At 44.4% G+C, this 20,677-nt stretch overlaps 14 protein-coding genes and 2 non-coding genes across 16 annotated transcripts; 5 read left to right on the top strand and 11 right to left on the bottom strand. All coding sequences in view use genetic code 12, as the record gives it.

The window, feature by feature from the left end:
- On the bottom strand, positions 1–741 carry PGUG_05068 (uncharacterized protein; the record flags this gene model as incomplete). The annotated part of the gene is made up of 1 exon (XM_001483063.1): positions 1–741. A coding segment is annotated over one exon (741 nt), but the record flags the coding sequence as incomplete, so codon positions are not given.
- PGUG_05067 (uncharacterized protein) lies at positions 659–1,285 on the bottom strand (the record flags this gene model as incomplete). The annotated part of the gene is made up of 1 exon (XM_001483062.1): positions 659–1,285. One exon carries the CDS (start codon positions 1,283–1,285, stop codon positions 659–661), a length of 627 nt encoding a protein of 208 aa, XP_001483112.2.
- A 249-nt stretch (positions 1,286–1,534) lies between these two features.
- ERG27 (3-keto-steroid reductase) lies at positions 1,535–2,566 on the bottom strand (the record flags this gene model as incomplete). Its single annotated transcript, XM_001483061.1, has 1 exon — positions 1,535–2,566. The coding sequence occupies one exon, from the start codon at positions 2,564–2,566 to the stop codon at positions 1,535–1,537; it is 1,032 nt and encodes a 343-aa protein (XP_001483111.2).
- Positions 2,567–2,770: 204 nt separating this feature from the next.
- On the bottom strand, positions 2,771–2,852 carry PGUG_06059. The gene has a single exon. It is a non-coding gene; the product is annotated as a tRNA-Ser (tRNA).
- Positions 2,853–2,925: 73 nt separating this feature from the next.
- On the bottom strand, positions 2,926–3,591 carry PGUG_05065 (uncharacterized protein; the record flags this gene model as incomplete). The annotated part of the gene is made up of 1 exon (XM_001483060.1): positions 2,926–3,591. One exon carries the CDS (start codon positions 3,589–3,591, stop codon positions 2,926–2,928), a length of 666 nt encoding a protein of 221 aa, XP_001483110.1.
- Positions 3,592–3,901: 310 nt separating this feature from the next.
- Positions 3,902–4,930, bottom strand: PGUG_05064 (uncharacterized protein; the record flags this gene model as incomplete). The annotated part of the gene is made up of 1 exon (XM_001483059.1): positions 3,902–4,930. The coding sequence occupies one exon, from the start codon at positions 4,928–4,930 to the stop codon at positions 3,902–3,904; it is 1,029 nt and encodes a 342-aa protein (XP_001483109.2).
- A 132-nt stretch (positions 4,931–5,062) lies between these two features.
- On the top strand, positions 5,063–6,469 carry ISC1 (inositol phosphosphingolipid phospholipase; the record flags this gene model as incomplete). Its single annotated transcript, XM_001483058.1, has 1 exon — positions 5,063–6,469. One exon carries the CDS (start codon positions 5,063–5,065, stop codon positions 6,467–6,469), a length of 1,407 nt encoding a protein of 468 aa, XP_001483108.2.
- An 83-nt stretch (positions 6,470–6,552) lies between these two features.
- PGUG_05062 (uncharacterized protein) lies at positions 6,553–7,269 on the bottom strand (the record flags this gene model as incomplete). The annotated part of the gene is made up of 1 exon (XM_001483057.1): positions 6,553–7,269. One exon carries the CDS (start codon positions 7,267–7,269, stop codon positions 6,553–6,555), a length of 717 nt encoding a protein of 238 aa, XP_001483107.1.
- Positions 7,270–7,449: 180 nt separating this feature from the next.
- On the bottom strand, positions 7,450–8,163 carry PGUG_05061 (uncharacterized protein; the record flags this gene model as incomplete). Its single annotated transcript, XM_001483056.1, has 1 exon — positions 7,450–8,163. One exon carries the CDS (start codon positions 8,161–8,163, stop codon positions 7,450–7,452), a length of 714 nt encoding a protein of 237 aa, XP_001483106.2.
- A 299-nt stretch (positions 8,164–8,462) lies between these two features.
- On the top strand, positions 8,463–8,846 carry PGUG_05060 (uncharacterized protein; the record flags this gene model as incomplete). The annotated part of the gene is made up of 1 exon (XM_001483055.1): positions 8,463–8,846. One exon carries the CDS (start codon positions 8,463–8,465, stop codon positions 8,844–8,846), a length of 384 nt encoding a protein of 127 aa, XP_001483105.1.
- Positions 8,847–10,746: 1,900 nt separating this feature from the next.
- PGUG_05059 (uncharacterized protein) lies at positions 10,747–12,435 on the top strand (the record flags this gene model as incomplete). Its single annotated transcript, XM_001483054.1, has 1 exon — positions 10,747–12,435. The coding sequence occupies one exon, from the start codon at positions 10,747–10,749 to the stop codon at positions 12,433–12,435; it is 1,689 nt and encodes a 562-aa protein (XP_001483104.2).
- Positions 12,436–12,563: 128 nt separating this feature from the next.
- On the top strand, positions 12,564–14,468 carry CDC45 (DNA replication initiation factor; the record flags this gene model as incomplete). Its single annotated transcript, XM_001483053.1, has 1 exon — positions 12,564–14,468. One exon carries the CDS (start codon positions 12,564–12,566, stop codon positions 14,466–14,468), a length of 1,905 nt encoding a protein of 634 aa, XP_001483103.2.
- A 433-nt stretch (positions 14,469–14,901) lies between these two features.
- PGUG_05057 (FAD-dependent oxidoreductase) lies at positions 14,902–15,654 on the top strand (the record flags this gene model as incomplete). The annotated part of the gene is made up of 1 exon (XM_001483052.1): positions 14,902–15,654. The coding sequence occupies one exon, from the start codon at positions 14,902–14,904 to the stop codon at positions 15,652–15,654; it is 753 nt and encodes a 250-aa protein (XP_001483102.2).
- A 45-nt stretch (positions 15,655–15,699) lies between these two features.
- On the bottom strand, positions 15,700–15,781 carry PGUG_06058. The gene has a single exon. It is a non-coding gene; the product is annotated as a tRNA-Ser (tRNA).
- Positions 15,782–16,201: 420 nt separating this feature from the next.
- Positions 16,202–17,983, bottom strand: HGT14 (Hgt14p; the record flags this gene model as incomplete). The annotated part of the gene is made up of 1 exon (XM_001483051.1): positions 16,202–17,983. One exon carries the CDS (start codon positions 17,981–17,983, stop codon positions 16,202–16,204), a length of 1,782 nt encoding a protein of 593 aa, XP_001483101.2.
- A 375-nt stretch (positions 17,984–18,358) lies between these two features.
- Positions 18,359–20,320, bottom strand: PEP7 (Pep7p; the record flags this gene model as incomplete). The annotated part of the gene is made up of 1 exon (XM_001483050.1): positions 18,359–20,320. The coding sequence occupies one exon, from the start codon at positions 20,318–20,320 to the stop codon at positions 18,359–18,361; it is 1,962 nt and encodes a 653-aa protein (XP_001483100.2).
- Positions 20,321–20,677: the final 357 nt, after the last annotated feature.

Here is a 20,677-nt window from a genome sequence, read left to right as displayed (position 1 = left end):
GGCTGCAAATGAGCGGTGCCTTGCAAACTCAGCCAAGAGTCTTGCAAGTTTCTCATCCACAGTTTCCTCACGAGTCACAAGAGGAGAAATCAGCCTGGCAGGACGCACAGGAGAATTCTTGAAAGTATAATAGTGACCAACAACAAATGGCAGATTTTTTCTATGCAGCGATTTTCCGTGGGAAGAGAACTTTGGTGTTGAAGATTTAGCATGAATTTTCCTGATTTGAGACGCCGAGCTCTTCATTTTGGCCTTCATGATAACAGCTTTGAGATATGAGGCCCCGTTGTAGTCTGAGGCTTTTTGGTGGGAAAGATACTGCTCATGGTAGTAGTTACGCTTTTCGAGTTCGCTCAAGTTTACCGGCGCAGGAGCTATATCATAACGACGACAGCACAAGGGCATGCTAGCTTCCGATGAAGGAGAGCCTTGCAAATGATCACGACGTCTTTTAAACCAGCTCAAACTAGATGTTTTAGTACGTCGCAAACTGTGAATTTTGAACTGTACCTTCAACTTGTACTTATACGACTTTTCGAGTCCTCTCTTTATTGCATCTTTGAAATCTTTGAAAGCTTTAGAGAAGTGGATTGAAGATGCTTCATGGGGCTTGTCTTCAAGTTTCTTGTTTAAAGAGGAGGGATCTTCATAAGTTTTACTATCTTTGAGCGAGGCAGTATCCAAAAGCTCTGTCTTCAAAAGGCACAAAAAGTGAGGACAAAGGTTCAACATTTTTAGCATCTGTTTCTTCAGCTAATATGCCCTTTGCATCTGTTTCTTCATTCAATGTACCCAAAGACACAAATGGCCTATAAGAGTAGGGTTTATCATGGACTTTTTGTGCATTTTCATCAATAGTGCAACAAACACAAAGTGGAGTAGCACATTTACAGATTTGATTAAAGCAAACACAAGTATGGTCTTTGCATACAAGAGGCTCGAGCTTCACTGGCTGTGGTGGTTGTTCAGGTTCTAACGGAGTACAAACACAAACATCTTGCAAACAAATACATATTTTGGAAATGATATCATTGTCGTCATTTTTGCTAGGTAAATTGACAGATGAGGCAACACTGTCTCTGGAGCTGCTAATAGCTACGCTAAGGGGCAGTGTGGGCAATGTAGTAAGAGTAACCACAGAATTTTCTTCATGAAATATTTCTGCGTTTGAGTTGGGCGATGCAGCAGAGCTCGCCGTCAGTCCCTTCCCTAGAAACCTGGATAGACGCTTCTTGATTCGTAACGGGCTCAAGGGTTGCTTGATGTCTTTTCTCGAGACAAGCATGTTCACCAATTGATAATAACCAGTTTGGAAATATATTGCAATGACACAAATGCAAAATCCAAAATGTGGTACAAACAGAGAACAATTTCCAAGAGCAACGAGCTGGCAAGTTCTGCAGCTGACCACAACAAGCAATTGCAAATATGAAGCCCCAATATAGACGTTTCAAACTTCATCTGTAAACCTTCAAACTTCATCTGTAAACCTTCAAACATCATCTGTAGAACTTCAAACTTTTCTGTAAATCTTTCAAACTTTTTGGCGAGTTTCGGTGATTTGGTCCTTCAACTTTTCATCCCATTCATCGCATAGTCTATTCAAGTAAGCTGCAACGTCTTCCGCCCCAGTAGGGTCAATGTCATGTCTAATGAGGTACTCAACTCCAGTTCTTGAAGTTGCCGAACCAAGCTTGACATTCTTGGGTTCCTGTGAGAGTGCACACGATACCGGGGCATTAGCAGCCTTATACCCAGATATAGTATGGTGAGAAGAGCCCAAAAGCCGAGCGAGATAGAATAGCAAAAGCATACCGTAGTAAGTGAACACATTCAAGTACTGGAAAAAGGAAAAGCTTGTGAAAATACCTGGTTCCACCACATACTGGTTGACATGAATCTTCTCGAGTTCCCGGTACAGACCCATGTGCATCAAGTCCACCAACCGCTTGGAGCCCTCATATGACTCTGATGATCTCAAGAGTTGCAAATCATCAAAAGATAAGTATTTTGGTTTCGACATGAGCGACGAAATCCAAACGACACTTCCACCCTTCAACAAATGTTTGATCTTGTGAATAAGATAAAATGGACCAAACACATTCGCTTGAAATACAAGTCCCATTCCATCAGCGGTCTTGACTCCCACTCTTTGCAACTTGTAGTCGGGAAACGACACACCCTCCACGGGATTCCGCAAAATTTGTTTGCAAGCGCCAACCCAATCAATGCCTGAATAAACACCTTGAGCGGCATTGACGAAAACGTAGTCTATAGATTTGTATTTCAAATGCAAATCATAATACGCCGAAAGTACGGAAACCATGTCAGTAAAGTCCACTAGAAGATAGTCAAACTCCACAGTGCCAGTTCTACTCTCAGCCTTTGAATTGGCATACTCGTTTATGAGCTCAATCAGTTCTTTTGTCTTGCGAAATGTCCTGGAAGTGACTATAATAGTCAACTTCATGGCAGGATCGGTTTGGTCCAAGAGTCTGTAGGCGATGTTAATGCCTAGGTTCGAAGAAATACCCGTAATTAATGCTACCTTCGAATTTGTCGTCATCGTAAACGTCAACAGTTGGAAGAAAATCGGCTGCGAAATCCAAACGACCTCGTATACGTTCCTGCACAAAGAAAAACATATAACGAGCTAGTCTCTCGGGCATGCCTCGAGGCATACCACAGTACACACCACATATACACAAACCACTAATAGATCTTGTAAACGTACTTTAAGCCCATATATATTCGTCAATCAAAAAAGTAACGACAACTGCAGGATTCGAACCTGCGCGGGCAAAGCCCAAAAGATTTCTAATCTTTCTCCTTAACCACTCGGACAAGTTGCCATTTCGTACTACAGAAGCTGTGGTGAGCTGCCAAGGGTAGCAACTTGAAAAATCCTAGGGGACCTCATCATCTCTAATGGCCTTCCTTCAACTTCTTGAGCCTCAATGGCACTAAAAAGCCTTCCACAAAATGCATGAGTGTCCATTGCAATCTCTGTGCTGCAGGCACACGGTACTTGATAAAAGTTGGGATTGAATAGGTGAAAATTTCAAAGAGGTGAACAATGTAGGTGCCAATGAAGATTTTGCGAATGTTCTTAGAAAGGTAGCTGCGAAAGGTAAGTGGTAACAAAGCAGCGATACGAGACAAGACATAATTGTTGGCCACGAATTTCTGGAAACTTGCGGGTGCGAAAGCAGCCCAACCAGCAACCACAAAATAAACGTACATAGGGTAGCTTGCTGGAGTGGGTGGGACCGTCTTGTTGATCTGGGTGTGGGCATATCCTTGCTTGGCAGCGGCATACTTGGCCATTGAGACTAACTTTGGCTTGACATCCGATATGTCATCAACTGGAAGGTTTTCGCTCTCCCAAGCATCCTTCCACCGAATAGTGACCTTCTGAGGACTGCTGGTGTAGAAACAAATGGTAAAAGATTCGGTATTAACGTCTGTCATGTTGATAGTACCGGGTTCTATTGCATTGGCATTGACCTTTCCATATACCACCAAGTAGTCAAGGAGAGCCAAGTTATGGTCCCTGGTCATGTGTGACTTGATACGAGCTGTCTGGTCCATAGTTTGCTTTATTGAGGAATGTTCAACAAGTTGAGTTTTGAATTTTGATACTTACATGTGAAGCAAACACCGATACACCAACAAAAAACTGGGGAAACACAGTCATAGGTAGTTTACGAGAAACTGACGTCATCTGTCTTTCGGGAAACTAGTGCATTGATGTTTGTAGCTTAAAGCTGATTAGTTTCTTGTTGAAGTTTTAGTAGAGAAAACCTGATGATTGTCCGACTTTGCCTGCAAAGTCAAGAACGCCGAAAAAAGCGTTGTGTTTTATGCAAATTGAAGTTGTTGAAATACCACAATGTTAGCCTTAGGACGATGAAATCTCCTCCTCTTCCATGGGCTCATTAGGCGACTCAACCGACTCTTCTATAATGTCTTGTTGGACGGTGATTTCCTCTGATTTTGCAGCATCAACCATCTCGGTCACTTTCTCAGGTTCCGCAGGGGTATCATTTTTGCCGTCCGTTCCATTATCTTCTGTCTCAGCGCCAACACTTATCGGTCCATCGCCTGCACTGTGTTCTTTGTCTGCCTCGTCAACTACCGCCTCTTCTCTTGCAACACCAGCATTCACTTCCCGCTCCTTTTCATCCTCCTTCTCACGCTCCTTCTCACGCTCTCTTTCGGCATCCTGCTCAACCTTCTCCGCCTCCTTATCCGCAGCATCACGAAGCTCTTCTCTTACATGTTTCAAAAACTTGCCAAAGTTTTTGTTATCATTCAATAAGCTCTCCATACGGTTCAAGACCTCAGCTTCAAGCACAGGACTAGTGCCGTCTATGATATACTTGTCCTCGCCAACATTGAGCTGGCAATACACCTCGCGATCCACGTCATTCCAAAACACATTATAAAAGATGAAGCGAACACAGTCTTCTTTGATGGCCTCGATACGGAGTCCCAAGTAATGCTCAAATTTGGCAAGCTCTGGATGGTCCCGAAGCATTTGTGCTTGTAAATCCAGCTTCTGGTTACGCAAAGAGTCCTCTGCCTGTCGTACTTGTTGTAGCAGAATGGCCATTTGCTTTTGCAATTCTTCTCTTTCTCGTAATTGTGCTTGTTCTTTCAACCTCAACTCCTCTACTTTAAGCTGCTGCACCTGGAGTTCCTCCAAAGTACGCGTAATGGTGTCTTTAACCTTCTTTTCCTTTTGCTGAAGGGCAGATATTTCCATCTCCAACTGTGCTTGTCTGCTCTTCAACTCTGTAACACGTCCATAATGATCCTGCTTTGAGGTAATGACTTCAGTACGAGTCCGGTTGATATAGGCGTCGAAATCCACCGTCAAGTCGTTCATTCGGGTCTGCAAGGTCCCAAAATCATCGAACGATGTCATGATCCAAAGCAGTAAACAAAAAGTGAGATTCTGATTTTGTGGTATTTACATCCGAAAACCCACACATCGCGCTGGTTTTGTATCCAGACACCCATATTTTAAGCTCACAGTTGAGACTGTTATTTATTGGGCATGGATAAAGTACAAGCTGCCGATGAAGTTCGGGAGTTGGAATTACAGGAAAGTGTTCACACAAACAGCGCCAATATAAGACTTCTTACTTATAACACTTGGGGTTTAAAATACGTTTCCAAATATCGAAGATTTCGTCTTTGTGCCATAGCCGATCGGCTTGCAAATGCCGTCCCTGGGTCCCAGGATGACTATGACATAGTAGCGTTGCAGGAGGTGTGGTGTAGTGAAGACTGGGAATATCTCAGCAGCCGCTGTGAAAATTTGTACCCATATCGACGCAATTTTAATTCAGGAATAATCACCGGTCCTGGTCTTTGTATACTCTCCAAAGTCCCCATCAAGGAGACGTTTCTATATCGATTTCCAATCAACGGGAGACCGTCAGCGTTCTTCCGAGGCGACTGGATGGTGGGAAAAAGCATAAGTGTGACTTTACTCCAACCTCATACAAAAGGTGCACTTCCTATAGCCCTACTAAACTCCCACATGCATGCCCCCTATGCCCTCACGGGTGATGCTGCTTATAGCTGCCACAGAGCATGCCAGGCGTGGGACTTTACAAAGTTGGTTCGTATGCTCAAACGGGCAGGATACGCTGTGGTTCAGGTTGGAGATCTCAACTCCAGACCTGGTTCTTTGCCTTATAAACTATTTACCGTAGAGGGAGGCTTGGAAGACTCTTGGGATGTGCTAGGCAGTGTTTCTGGCAAGAAAGCTGAGGATGTGGCACCTCCTGTGGATGTCAATGTTGGTCCTATGGCATCTGCAACTCCGGCGATCGGGCCCGCTGGTATTACTCCCATAGCAGAAATGTCTCCAGAGGACCAAATTCTCATTGGTGGAGTGACTTGTAACTCCACATTGAACACCTGGCGTGCAAACCGACGTCTCTCTGAAGCATGTCGTTTGGACTATGCTCTTATTGATAAGGCTACGGTTCTTCCTATTAACGCCGCAGTTCGGTTCACAGAAGTATCTGAATCTCCATACAATTGCTCGCTTTCTGACCACTTTGCATACTCTGTGGAATTGCAAATTGCAAATGAATCCCGCCGCATCAAAGAACACCGTCCTTCTGAGCGCATTGAAGTCTATCAGGAACTCAAACGGGAAATTGAAATCTACTTGAACCACACCATTCCTTTCCAAGCACAATGGAGAAAATGGCACTTTATTGGTTCTTTTGTTCTAATCATTATTATACACATTGGCATGACATGGGCTGCTCAGCGAAGTGCCTGGAGTACTATTCTTCTCCTGTTGGCAAGCACAATAATAGGCATAACTGGTGTGGTGAACGGGCTCATTTGGTTCTTGGGGGTGCGGTCAGAGAAGAGGGCACTATTGGAGGTGAAGAGTGAGGTGGAGGACATGATTTACGGATCGAAAGAGCACCCCAATTAGCAAACCTATAACTCAAAACTATTTGGCGAGCCAGTGTTTTTTTTGCAACCGATTCAATTGCTATCAAAGTTCTTGACTATCTCCTATAAACGGCTGAAAAATGCCACCTGGTCGTAGGTCGTCTTTTCCTTGGCATATTTGATCCGAGGCACAGTGATATCTCCACGGACTTGATAGCCATGATCAGCTCCAGAAAAGATGTCCATTTGGAAAATCACGTCCTTTTCCGTCAAAATGTCAATTGTCTGGTTGCGAAGCTCACGTCCAAATGCTGCGTCATCCGGACCAGTAGAGATCAAAAGTGGCTTTTCCACCTTTTCCAAGTCTTCCTTGGTGACCATAGATGGATGGGCTACAGCTCCGCGAGTCAAATAGCCATCTTTGGTCAATTGCCTAAAAACCTGTGGAGCACCAAAGCAATGAGCAATTCCATAAATGGCCTTGGGCTGCTCCTTTTCCACAATCTGCTTCAAAAATGGGTCGACAATTCCCTTAATTCTATCATGGTTGTGTTTAGGAATCCATGTCTTTGCATCAAAGCTTCCAAAGTCTGCAATGGGATCACCCTCCAAAATGTCAGGAATTAACACCTGAAACTTTCCACTCTTGGACAATTGGTCAGCGAGAAGCTGGTTGTTGAGAAATTTGTGGCCAAAGATATCGGTAAAGATTACCACGATCTTTTCCCAGCCGTACTCGGCGCCAACCGAGTATGTCTCAAGTCCACCGATGGTGGAGATAGTTCCGTCTGGGGTTCCCTCGTGTTTAAAACCTGTGCTGCAGCAGTCTGTCAATGACATTGTGTGAATAATCTGGAGCAGGAGAAGCGGTATTTATAGTTGGGAAATTGGGGCACCTCAGGTATGTCCGTGTGTCTCGGTGCTCGCCGTTAACACGGCCGAATTTCCCGATTGGGACTCGGGGCTCGAAGCTTGTCTCCGATACATAGTTGCAAGAAAACACAAATACTTTTATAATATTTACTGCTGGAACCAAAGCACCACGTCCGCGAACGCCTTTTCTTTCGCAAACTTGACTTTGGGCTGCGACAAGTCACCTCTAACGGCAAAACCATGGGGAGCACCCTCAAAGAGGTTCACAAGGAACCACGTTTTGTTGGCAGTCAAAACCTCAATTGCCTTCGTTCTCAACTCGGGGACGAACAACTCGTCATCGGGAGCACTCGAAATGAGTAAGGGTTTGGCCACCTTGGAGTATTCCTCTGGGGTGGTGAAAGAAGGATGAGCGATGGCTCCCAGCTTGAAAAATCCACCTTCAACCAAGTTCTCAAGCACCAATGGAGCACCATAGCAGTAACCCACACCAAAAATCTCCTTGGGCGACGACTCTTTGGTAAGGTTCTCCAAGAAGGTTTTGGTGAATTTTTTGGATCCCTCGATGCCGTGGTTCTTCAACCAGTCCATAAGTTCAATACCACTCTCAGGATTGTAAGGGTCATTGTTAAAGAGATCTGGCACAACAACCTGCGCCTTCAACTGCTCAGCAAACTGGTCAGCAATCAATTGGGTGTTAATAAGTTTAGGACCATAAATATCGGTGAGAATAACCACCACCTTGTCGAAGCCATTCTCAGCTCCAGCCACATAAGACTCCACACCAGCCACCGTGGTGATTTTTCCTGTAGAGGTTCCCTCGTGCTTGAAGGTGGTAACGCAACACTTTCCAAGACTCATGTTAATTTTTCACAATTGCTGTTCGGAACGTGTCCGGAACCGGGTGCTTGATTACTTATATAGCGGACTGCACACAACCCCCTGTCAAACCGATGGGTATTTAAAGGGCGCGGGGACCGGGGACCCTAAACCGTTACCCGGCGCCAGCCCAGCGCGAACTGCGATCTGTGAAGTGGCAGATTCAACTACTAGGTGATAGCTTCACACCAATAAAACATCGCTGAGTTTCATACAAGTTCACTGAGATTCACAACATCACTCACACAATCTCATTGATTAGCACACCAGTCTGCTCATTCATGCATCTTATATACTTTTTATTCCTCGTAGTTGGATGTTCCGCCAGTCTTTTCGACTTTATCCAAAACCAATTTGGCGGTGGAGGCCAGGCCCAAAAGAGCCCAGAACATTACGAGGCACAAGTGTTGAATTCCAACTGTGACAAATACCTTTGTCCAGGAACCTCACTCTGTGTAGACGCTCCCAAGTTTTGTCCTTGTCCTTACCCTTCGTCACAGTTGAGATGTTTTTTGCCAGATGGCCGCTATTTGTGCATTTCCAAGCCAGCTGGTGACGTGGCCGCAAATTACGACGATCCTAGAACAAACTGGAAAGTGGACGCGAAGGACGACAACATACGAGACTGCGGCTGGGTGAGCAGAGCGTGGAAGGGAGTCGTTTAAGAGTCACATCTCAATGCAATTTCAGTTGCATTACAATGGCATTACAGTTGTTTTACAACTGCCTTAGGTTCTTAAATTGGTGGCGCAATGACTTGCCTTCCTTTTTTCCAGGGTTACTAATGGTATATGCATAATCTGCTAAACACACCTTTTCGCAACCGTGGTCGTTGCATGAACAATTGATGAGTTGTGAAAGATAGGTGACCAGAATTGATGGATTTCCGTCAATTGATAGGAGACCAGAATTATCGGAGACCACTATAGAGTCTAGAATTGATAGGATACCAATACGGTACGTGGCTTCGCGAAAATTACAGGCATCGTTATAGTTCAATAATAGTAGTGCGGCGCGAACACTTTAAGAATTGACTGGAAGATTCTGAAAAAAAAGCATGTATACATTATACATGGAATGGGGAACACTGATGCAATTGACTCATGGCCATTATTCACCAATCCCACGCCAGCAAACTGTATGTCGTTCGTGCAAATATGACGAATACACATTTTACCATGTGCGGCGCTGCTGACTCACAATTTGGTTTCCCTCACGTTTTGGGATTCGTAAATGCGATCTTCGTAATATAGATTGGTAATACTTATGTAGCGCCACGTCTATAAAAGAAAGGGGTCATCCCCTTGGTTTATCATTCACAATGACAGACAGTAAAAAAGATAACTTGTCCAACACTGAAACTTATTCCGTTTCTGATACAGCTAGCGGGTACTCGACTTCTACCAAGACTAGCAAAGCTAGCAAAGCTAAGAGTTATATGCTGAAGCTAAGGAATTGCCTAAGTGACCCGAATAATCCCACGACAGCTCCTAAGCGGAAATCAAGCTACCAGTCTGCAGCGCAGTACTTGGCATTGAGATGATCCGCGACCTAGTGTAGCAGGGCTATATTTATGACTTACAATTTACTTACATTTTAATTTTAATATAATATTTATTTGAATGGAATGTAGCATTAGATGAACAATCTGTGATGAACTGAGATGTGTTAGACGAATTTTAAGATGTGTTGGATAAGCTTCGAAATGGCTCAAATATTGCAGCTATTGAAAACTGTCGCACGCTATTATCTGAAAAATGATGATGGAAAAGTGTACGAAGGATATAAACAAAGTTGAATGGAATTGGTCTACAAACAGTTTATACCCACTACAAAGGAAATGGGAAGGCTATAAATTTATACTCGTTGAATTCATCGTGAATTTGTTCTACGTCATTTTTCTGAACCAACATGGATGCATCTGATTGGCAGTGACAAAAGATCATTTTTTGTTCATATTCAGTTATGAAATCACATTTCACAGCCGATTCTATGACTCTTATACTTTATTCATTATAACGTAATGCTATCGTATCTGCACAGTTGCAGCCATTTGCAACATCTTCGAAATTGCCTAATTGGACAAACAACAAAAATTTGAAGATCTGATTCAAACAGAGTCACACCCAAACCCCATTCCTCCACTAACACTCTCAAACGAAATTGACTTTTAGTCTCTATTCTTCCCTTCCTATCCCATCCCCAGATACACCCCGCAATCGCACGGCGCATATACACTCTCGTCCGCAATCGTTCATGCAGCTCCCGCACTAGCCAGGTGTGGGGTACTGCATGCTAGTCCTCGATCGTCCGGGCTCGCAATCTCGACTGACCTTAAAAACCAAAAAATTCCAGATCTAAGGTCACAGTACCCTCAAGTTTATGAGGATAAACACCCTGCACTTTTGTTTCTCTTCTCCAGCTTCTCAAACCCTCCTTTTATCCGCAAACAATAATCACACGACTCTCGTTTCTTTTTCCGTGCAGGACAGGGAGCGGCGATAAAAACCATTAGTTGCGGATCATTTCAAGACCACCTAAAAAATTGGTATCCTTATTTCATCAATGACCATAGATATCCACGAAGAGCCACGGCGTAGATCGTCACTTGCTCCAAGACGTTCCTCCACAACTTATTATCGCTGCTTTCAAAATTACTATCATGCTCACCGTTATCTTTATCCTCATCCCCAATATATTCTTGGAATACAATGTAAAGTCAACCACTGGCAGCTCAGGGACCTTCTTCAAGTCGATCGGAGTACGGGGGCAATTTACTACACTCGAGCAGATACTATAAGAGAACTTCAACTTGGCCAAAAGGCAACTTCGAGGGTGCACTTTTGTTCCGATTACGGTCCAAGATGTTTCAACACAAACGACCGAGCCACCGTGACTGGTGGTGTGATCATGTCTCTGGCATCCCAGCATCATGCAAGTTACTACGCAGAAAACCTAACCAGTCTCGATCGACATAGTGGACCTTTGAAAGGACTCTTTTCGTTTTATCATCCAGACACAGAAATCACCAAAGTGGGCAAACTTGGAGCCATGATCAACAACGCTGTGACAGTAAAACAGCATACAAATGGACAGTACAAGGCATACGTCTGTAATAACGACTCCAACTTGTACCTGCTAGACATCACTGGCGACCGGATCGACGTCACCTCGAAAATCAATTGTGAACTCAACACCTCGCTCAACAATGTTTGTCAGTCCCCAACCAACGATCTGCTTATCGTCACCGGTGACTCACCATCCGTATTTCTTTGTGACCCAAAAGTCCGAAATGGGGTGGTTGACAAGATAACCACCGACCATGACTCTGGGTTTGGAATCTCCTACCACTCACTGGGAGAAGTTTTCTCGGTGACATTTCAAGACGGCACATGTTTGGTGTACGACGTACGTAATATGGGCGAACCTACGCACGAAATCAGATCGACTCGTCCAGGCCACCAGTCTGGAGCTTTCCGGTGCTGCAAGTTTTCCAACTTGAACGTTAACGATTTGTTGGTTGTTCTGGAGCACGTAGGTCGTGTACACATAGTGGACTTGAAGCGCAACACCGAGCCGGAAGGCCATCAGGTAATAGTGTTCCCATTTGCTTTGGACCAATTTGGCAACTATAAAGACGGCGAGTTGGAGGCAGCAAGAAAACTTCAGCGAGTCCAGAATGGCGACGAGTATATGGACGAGTCAGACGAGCAAGACACCCACAACATGGTTAGCGTTTATGCTGACCCAAGCACCAATTTCAAGTCACAAGGTGTCAATCCCATCGAAGAGCGAGTCCAGTTCACGGCTCCATTGGTATATGACTACGATTACGTCGCAAACGTAAAACCCAAGATGTTCAAAAACTATGCCTACACACCCCCACCACCCACGGCCATCAGCAGAGCAGAAGGTGGAGCCCCCAATTTCAATATTCCTCAATGGGGGCAGAACCGTGGAGACCAAGCACAAGAGTGTAGAATTGACGAAAATGCCGAACCATTGACCCACGCATCTACACCAATGGTATCTTTACACCACGAAATACCGACTCTGCGGGCATCGAACGCTGCCATTGAACTACATCATGATTCGTACCAGCAGTCATATAACCACATTGATGGAGAAATGGAGTTGGCAGGACTTGCGTGGTACGGCAACAAATTACTTATTGGGTGCGAACGAGGCGGTATTCTTACGTGGGATATCAACCAGGTGGCGCGCCGAAATTTCGGAAGCTTCTCTTACGTTTAATAAAACCAAAAAAAAGTAATGTAGATGAGCGAGATGTGCACTGAATTCATTCGCACTCATTTCAGATTCAGTACGCGTCTCCGTATGCAGGCGATGCACTAAAGTTCAACACCTACATCCTCTTCTTTATGCACATCTTGCCCAGTGACTATGCTCGCGAGTTTCGTGAGTTGAAACGAACGTCGCTATCGCACTCGACTACAAAACTCATTCTATTTGTTCTGTGCTTAAATATAGATGCATTAACTTCGGCAAAAATTCTTTGTGGAGTATTACGAAAAGAACTCATTCTGTACCAGTTGGTGCCCGTTGTGGGGTATGCAGACTTGAAACGACGCTACTTGGCGCTCGACACAGAAGTGAACAACGTGATATTGCTAGGATGTGGAGCCATGTTGGATATTGAGTCTTTTTTCGAGGTGGAATTGCAGCCAGACATGTTGAGAAAGGTGTATATAATGGATGGTCATCGGCCCTGGAACCTCGATAATGTGTTTGGGCTGAGTATGGTGGTGTGTTTCGACGATGGGTACATCGACAGCAACTTACAACAAGAACGAGAGGCGTATCAGTACTTGGTGGAACATGAGGATGAAGAGGAGGATGAAAATGAAGAAGATGAAGTTGAAAAAAGTGACGATGAGGCTACTGGCGAGGACGTCGATACAGATGAAGATGTATTAAGCATTTCAAAGAAAAAACTGAGGAAATCGGCATCGAATTCCGCTGAAAATCTCATCCTGTCTTACTACAACCAAGGAACCACCGTGGCCACCTCCACTACTGCTACCATGTATGCTTTAATCTCTTCTATCGGTGAAACTACCATAGAAAACTTGTGGTTGGCCATAGTGGGCACATCGTCTCTCGACAGTTATTATCCAGATGTCTACGACAAGATCCAGCCGTTATTCAACGAAGAGGTATACCGGTTAAACCCCTCATCCACAAGCGAAAAAACAGCCGATACCACTTCTCTTTCCGTGGAGAAAGACTACCATCTTTTTCTTCTCCGTCATTGGACACTCTATGACGCCTTTTTCTACCTGAGCCATGTCAACTCGAAACTCAATTTATGGACGGAGGAAGGACGAAAACGGCTCCACAAGCTTTTCGCAAAGATGGGTGTTTCTTTGGCCACTGCTCAACAAAAGTGGCTTTACATGGACGTTACCGTGAAAAAGCAACTTCCCTACATCTTCAACAAGTACCTCCCCCTCTACGGGCTCGAGGGAATCGTTCGAGACGGCTTTGTACGCACATATGGATACAGAGGCCAGCTTCTGGCCATGGAGTGTGTTGAGGCACTCACAGCACTCTTGGAATGTGACCGAGCTCAGGTGCTGAACGGAGACCATCCGGACGACGATAGACTAATTCACCAGCGAATCGAGGACAAGGAAAGAATATGGGTGAGCAATTTCTGGATGTCGTGGGATGCACTCAGCACATATGGAACCCAGAACAAATCGACCACCAAGGGAAATAAGGGCTTTGATTTACTTCTCGAAGGTCTTGACCACGCCAAGAGGATCCAGCAACTCATATTCAGAGCAGGAATGTCACTTCTCGAACGACGTCTAGTCAAGAATCTCCGATTGTACAGACTCTGCGTTTTGAACGACGGTGCCATTCCCGACCTACTGGTGTTCAGCAACCCTCTCATTCTCTCCAAGCTCGGAACATGGCTCTTGGAGAACATAACCGAGCTAGAATTTGCGAACAATAGCACCACTCTCAAACCTTTGGTGGTTGCAAGTTTGGATGTCCCAAGTGACACATACTTGGTGATTGGTTTGGCTCCAAAGTATCCTCGCGGAATGAGCAACTCAGACGCAGCAAAGATGCTCCATAAAAACGGCGATGCCACCGTAACAACTCGCCTCAATACCTTTAGTGTTGCATTTCAGCAAGTGGCCCTGACGCTGGGTGCAAAAGTCAGAATCGATAGCTTTGACTCATCCGTGATCGAAATCCGGCGCGACGACTTGTCGCCATTTCTCGAGCGCTTGACACTCAGTGGGTTAATATAGATGTGCTCTTACGCCAAACCATAGGTGCCTGTCAGTTCATGTCAGTGCCTGTCGAGGCTGCATGATCTTGCATTTTGACACGCCCATACACCACAGGAATAGTTGATAAGGATACGGAAATGCACATACAACAATGAGCTATACAGTCGTAGGGTAGGATTTTTTTATTCTTTTAAAGTTACAAAACTAACCCAGGGCAGGGATCATTGGTCTATACACCACCTTTGAGCTCATACAGAGTGGTGTGGACGCCAAAAGTATCACCATTATTGCTGAGTATTTTCCAGGAGACCTTTCTATAAATTATACTTCGCCGTACGCTGGAGCGTACTTTTCTGCTTGTATTGAAGAGTCAAATTTGAAATACAGTAGCTACACTTATGAAAATCTTCCTAAACTTTTGAAAGCATTGGGCACTGGCTGTGGGCTTGGGATGGTTCCTTCTTCGGAACATGTTGCCGAGGAGCTCGATAAGGAGTATATTGCAAAGTTATCAGCCTTTTTGAAGGACTTCACAGTAGCCAAATCGGAAGTTCCTGGAGCAATCATGAGGGTAAGTTACAAGGCTTGGGTATTCAATGCCCCACTACTTATTCAAAATCTCTTCAATTACCTCAAGGGTTTGGGTGTCCAGGCTCACCGTAAGAAATTGAAGAGCATAGACGAAGCATTTGATGCCGAAACTAAGGCTGTGTTCAATTGCACAGGCAATGGTGCTGCGACCTTAGAGGGAGTTTCAGACAAAAAATGTTATCCTACAAGAGGCCAAGTTGTGGTGGTGAGTGCTCCCCACATCAATGAGTGTGTTCTGTTATGGACAGACACTTCAACATACATAATAAAACGCCCAGATTCAGCTTTGCACGAGGTAGTCTTGGGTGGCTTTTACCAGGGTGGAAATTCCGATCCAAATACATACGGCGACGAGTCAAAGAACATCCTTGAGCGGACAACTCGCCTTTTTCCCAAATTGTTAACAGAAAACCCCCTCGGTACTACTTTAGAGAGCCTTCCAGTGATAAGAGTGGTTGCTGGTATAAGACCCACAAGACAAGGTGGAGCAAGAATTGAAACTGAAACCAGAAATGGAGGTCAAATTATAGTTCACAACTATGGAGCTGGAGGAGAAGGATATCTCTGTGGCTTGGGAATGTCGCACGAAGCGGTTCAGTTAGCAATTAGTTAAAATTTAGCTGCAAATTTCCTGCATAGTGTTCAAATTTCAAAAAAACGACAACTGCAGGACTCGAACCTGCGCGGGCATAGCCCAAAAGATTTCAAGTCTTTCTCCTTAACCACTCGGACAAGTTGCCAAAATATATAGTGATCCAGTCATGATTGAATCATTCACCGCACTATCTTGGTGCACAGGCACGTGCGACCGTCAAGTTGAGCTTGAGTCTATGTGAGTGTATTCACAGAAATTAGGATATTGCGACAAATGTCAAAATTTGCTCGGACAAGTTGCCAAATTATAGTGGGAACCAGTTCAGACCCTATTCAGACTCGATTCAGACTCGATTCAGACTCGATAGAAGTCACGTGCTATCATCAAGTTGAACTTGAGTCTATGTGAGGGTATTCACAGAACTTGGGATATTGCTTATGTCGCATAAATAAGCGAAAGTTGGACATAAGACCCGTGTGACTGGCTCTCCGCACTAGTCTAGTAGTACTGAGTAACTGAAAAACTACTTTCATATCTTATTGTACAGTTTATTACGTTTCTCATACTATGCATCCTTAACAAATAGATCGTTTGCATCTTCGATGTTCTCCACTTGATTGCTTTTATTCGTGTCCAACTTGTAAAGGCCCTTGTGCTCACGACGTTGATTTTCTGCCTCTGCCCGAATTCTTCCAAGAACAATCTTGTGAGCTCTGTGAGCAGGAAGTCTTCTATCAAATAACTTGTCCATATCCTCCAAAGCAATTCCTTTTGTTTCAGGAACAAAAAAGAACACGAATGGCACTGACAATATGGCCAAGCTGGCAAAGAAAAAGTATATTCCGTAATGCATTTTCTCGATCATTTTCGTGGTGAACCGAGACATGATGAAGATTGGAACCCACGAAATGGCAGCGTTGATTGCTTGGACAAATGAACGAATGTTTTGATCAAATACCTCGCTACCCACGACAAAAGGTCCTCCAGACCATGCTAGAATGAACGACGCAATCCAGATATACATCATGACAATGGCTGCGGTACCACCTGGCCCAGCATCCACGCCTGGTTTTGTTGGATCATTGACCTTCAAATATGAACCAATGTACCAGAAACAAATGGAGCAAACGGTAGATGAACACATGAATGCTTTTCTTCTTCCAAAGGTATCAACGATGAACAAAATGTAGATGAATGTACAAATGAACTTAACCACTCCAAACATACCAGTCGAAAACAAACTAGCGTTCGTGCCCTTGACTCCTAAATTCTGAAAAATAATAGGCGAGTAGTAGTTGATGGATTGGATACCCAAGAAATTTTGGAACAAGAAAAGGGAACATGTGATGCACAAACGGAAGAGAATCTTGCGGTCTTTGAAGAACACTTGTCTGAAAGGATCCCATATGCCAAGTCCGACATGTGCTCGTTGGTAATCAAGCGACTCTTTAACCTGATTAACTTCGTAAACGACATATTCGTCATCTTCTGGCAAATTTCTGAACCAAGTTAAATTCTCGATTGCCTTGTCGTACTTTCCCACACTGATTAACCAACGTGGAGATTCTCTCATGACCACACTTCCGAGAAGGAACATTCCCGAGGGGATCATTTGCACTGCAAATGGAATGAGCCATTGCTTTTTGGAAGGGCCGATATGAGAATCAATTCCATAATTAATCCAGAATCCCACCAAGTCACCAACACGCCAGCCAATTTCGTAGAGAGCAATTATACGTCCTCTGATTGCTGGGGGTGATATCTCACTCAAATAGACCGGCGTCAAATTCGTAGAGAATCCCACGGCTATACCAGCCAACACTCTGCCAGCGTAGATGGGACCAAGTCCATTTTTGGAGGATGCTGCCAACATTATGGCCGAGCCAACCGTAATGAGACTGGCTGCTATAATAAGAGACACTCTTCTACCCAAATAGTAAGAAAATGGATACGAAAAGAGAGCACCAAAGAAGCATCCAGCGTGAAAAACAGAGATCACGTTGGAAATTATGCTATTTGCGTGGCTCACATCCATCTTGTCGAGTCCAAACTCCAGCTTGAACGAAGGTAATGCCACAGTACCACCAATGAAACCCCCGTCGTATCCAATGATGATGGCGGCGGCTGACGCTATCAAAGCGGTTCCGTATATTCTCAAATTGTAGACAGCAGCAGGAGTTGGACGGTCTTCGCTTTTTTCAAACAACTTTTTCATTGTCAACAAATCTTTGACCTGCTTCAACACAGGTGCATTTTTGGAACCTTCAATAGACATTAATGATTCAGTGTACCCTTTGGAAAGAGATTTTGTCGATGAGCTTTGTTCGTCTCCGACCAGCGAAGTCATGGTTAATGATGATAAAAAATCAAACAGGGGAACAGGCTAATTTATAAACTCAACCTTAGTATCCACTGCAAAGATATACGCATGATTTCGTAATTAACCCCAGTGATAAAAGGATCTATGCGTCAGCCCCATACTTTTTTTTGGTGCGCATCGCGGGGTTGACATCGAAAGTGGGGGCACAGACGTGGGGGACAACAGCATTGGCGTGGGGGGACGACGAAACCGTCGCTAGTACCAGGAAATGGTGCAAAAAATTGGAACACCCTTCACAAAATGCGCGTGTGTGCAACAATTCTCACTCAAATTGTCCCAATTTTCTTGATTTCTATCCCCCACTCCCGTCCCGTGCCCCCACGTTGATTTCGTGGGGGACTTTTAGAACCCTTCGTCCCCCAACTCTTCTTCCAAGACCGCGATTTCCTTGGCTAGTTCGTTCTTGTTGCCAAGCAACAGGTCAATCTCGTCAAACTTTCTTTGCTTCGTAGCACTATCTATCAAATTCTCGACGATGAATGCCTGCTCCTTCATGACCATTAGCTTTTCACGCTTCTCGCGTACTTCTCTCTTAGTAAGACGGGGGCGTTCAGTTTGCTGAACTCCAGCTTCCATTTTTTCTATGGTCTTTTTCTCGTTCTCTTGGATTTTGGCGTTGAGACTTTTAAAGGTCTCGAGGTTATCTTGCAAAAACATGATGGTGGATTGGTACATGTTGAGCACTAGCTGTTTGTGGTTGCTGTATTCATTCTTGATGCACAATTTTCCATCTTGTAGTTTTAGAAATTGGGTCCTGAATCTTGTTGATGCGCCTTCAAAATCTTTAAGAGCTGACATTAGACGAAGACGAGCTTTATTCAAGTCCAGACGATCGGCATCAGCATCGGATTGACTGATTTCTTCCACAAGCTTTCTATAGCGAGGAAGCAACGTAGAAATTGTATTCTTGAGAACTAGAATTCCGTTGTAGATGGTGAATATTTCTCGATCACTCTCTTGACGGAGCTCGTCGCTCACTTTCCACGAATGAAGAAGATCATTTTTACAATCCACACAGCAACGTAAAGAGATCCGATCTTGAGATTCGGGTAGAACTTCAAGCATTTTGGGTAAGTTTTGCTTGACAAGGTTTGCATAGTTAAGGGTCGGCAATTTCTCAATAAAACTGGTAATGGGTAACAAAATTGAGCAATACATTCGCTCCCCATCTGGGTCGTTGCACACCAACCTTCCGCAAAGGCGACAGTGATGCTTTCTGATTAAAAAGTTGAAGTTGGTAAAACAAATCGCACAATGAGTTATGGAGTCGTCCTGCCAGTTATCGCTTCCTACGAGCTGTTTTTGTTGTGCAATCAAAGGGTCGTTCTTAGAATTGAAAGCAGAAAGGGCAAAGCCATTCCAGAAAGATGCCCTGGAATTGGCAACGAAGCGTTCAGTGATGAGATTGGCATTTTTGATGAAACGTTTCTGGATTTTGATGCGGCGAAGAGTCTTGGTGTCAATAAACTCACTTCTTTTCAGCTGAAATTGCACTGTCACGTCGTTAACGGTAACCTCGACTCCAGCCACGAAATCGGGCTTATTTAGGTAGCACGTTTCACAACTACGACACCAAACTCCATTTGCGGTACAATCGTACAAAGGTAGCTTTCCTTCTCCTGGTTCAGGATTTCGTAATCGTACTTTGCAGTGCGTGTGTTCGTTACAGAACAAGTTTCCACATTTTCTGCAATTGACTATGCCATTCTTGATGTTTAACGTTCGTTTACAGCTGGGGTGCGAGCACGAAAGTGCTCCATTGATGGAGGGTTGTCTCCAGTGGCTTCTGGTGATTTCATTGGTTCTAGAGTTTCTGGGAGAAACCGATTTGAGAGGCAGTAGTTCCATGGGCAGTTGCTCCTTTGATCTTGGGCTCTTCGAGGCATCATTGAGACTATCACTGAGGCCAAAACCACGATTACCGTCCAAAAGGTCAAGGTTTATGGTTTTCCTCTTTCCGGGCGAAAATAGCGAAGTTGGTTCTGCCGGTAATTTCTTCTTGATCCACGACTTGATATCGTTGCCAACAATTTCGTTTGTGGTGAGTTTAGACGATGGATCTTCCCTGCCCTTTTGAGTGTCAGCAGATTCTACGTGGGTGTCATCGATATGGCGGTTGAGTTGATGGATGCTTATCATTGCCTCGTTACATATGGGGCACTGAAGCGTTGCGGATGATGTTCTTTTCGGTTTTTGATTCGATAATTCGACACTTTGGGACGATTGCGGCGGCTCAGAATCTTTGTCGGTCTTGCTGTTTTCGGCTGTGAGACCCGTGTCCGATGAATCCTGTGATTGGGACATTCTTGAGTCGTTTCAATTCTCTCCAGTTCAGACTGCAAAATAGACGTAGCATATGAGATACCAAGTGCAGGATTTGATGTGACAATATGCAGGAGATAGTAAAGAATAAATGATGATATTGGATGAAAAGTGAGTTTGTGGGATGAAAAATGGGGAAAAAATGAGAAGTCGAGGAGCAGAAAACCAAGCGCTCTTAAATAGCCGAGAGAATAGAAACCAACGCAAAAAAATGGCAGCCAATGCCGTTTTTGACGCTGCAGCTACACTTGCGCGCGTGCATTTGTGGCTGCCATTTCAGCTCCCATACAACCTACTTTAATCCAAACGTACATTTATTCAGTACTTAGATATGCGCTT

This window comes from Meyerozyma guilliermondii, genomic scaffold (assembly GCF_000149425.1).
Source record: "Meyerozyma guilliermondii ATCC 6260 scaffold_6 genomic scaffold, whole genome shotgun sequence".
In the NCBI taxonomy this organism is placed as follows: domain Eukaryota; kingdom Fungi; phylum Ascomycota; class Pichiomycetes; order Serinales; family Debaryomycetaceae; genus Meyerozyma; species Meyerozyma guilliermondii.
The sequence above is the reverse complement of the archived record's forward strand: the minus strand, read 5'-3'. Positions and strand labels throughout refer to the sequence as shown.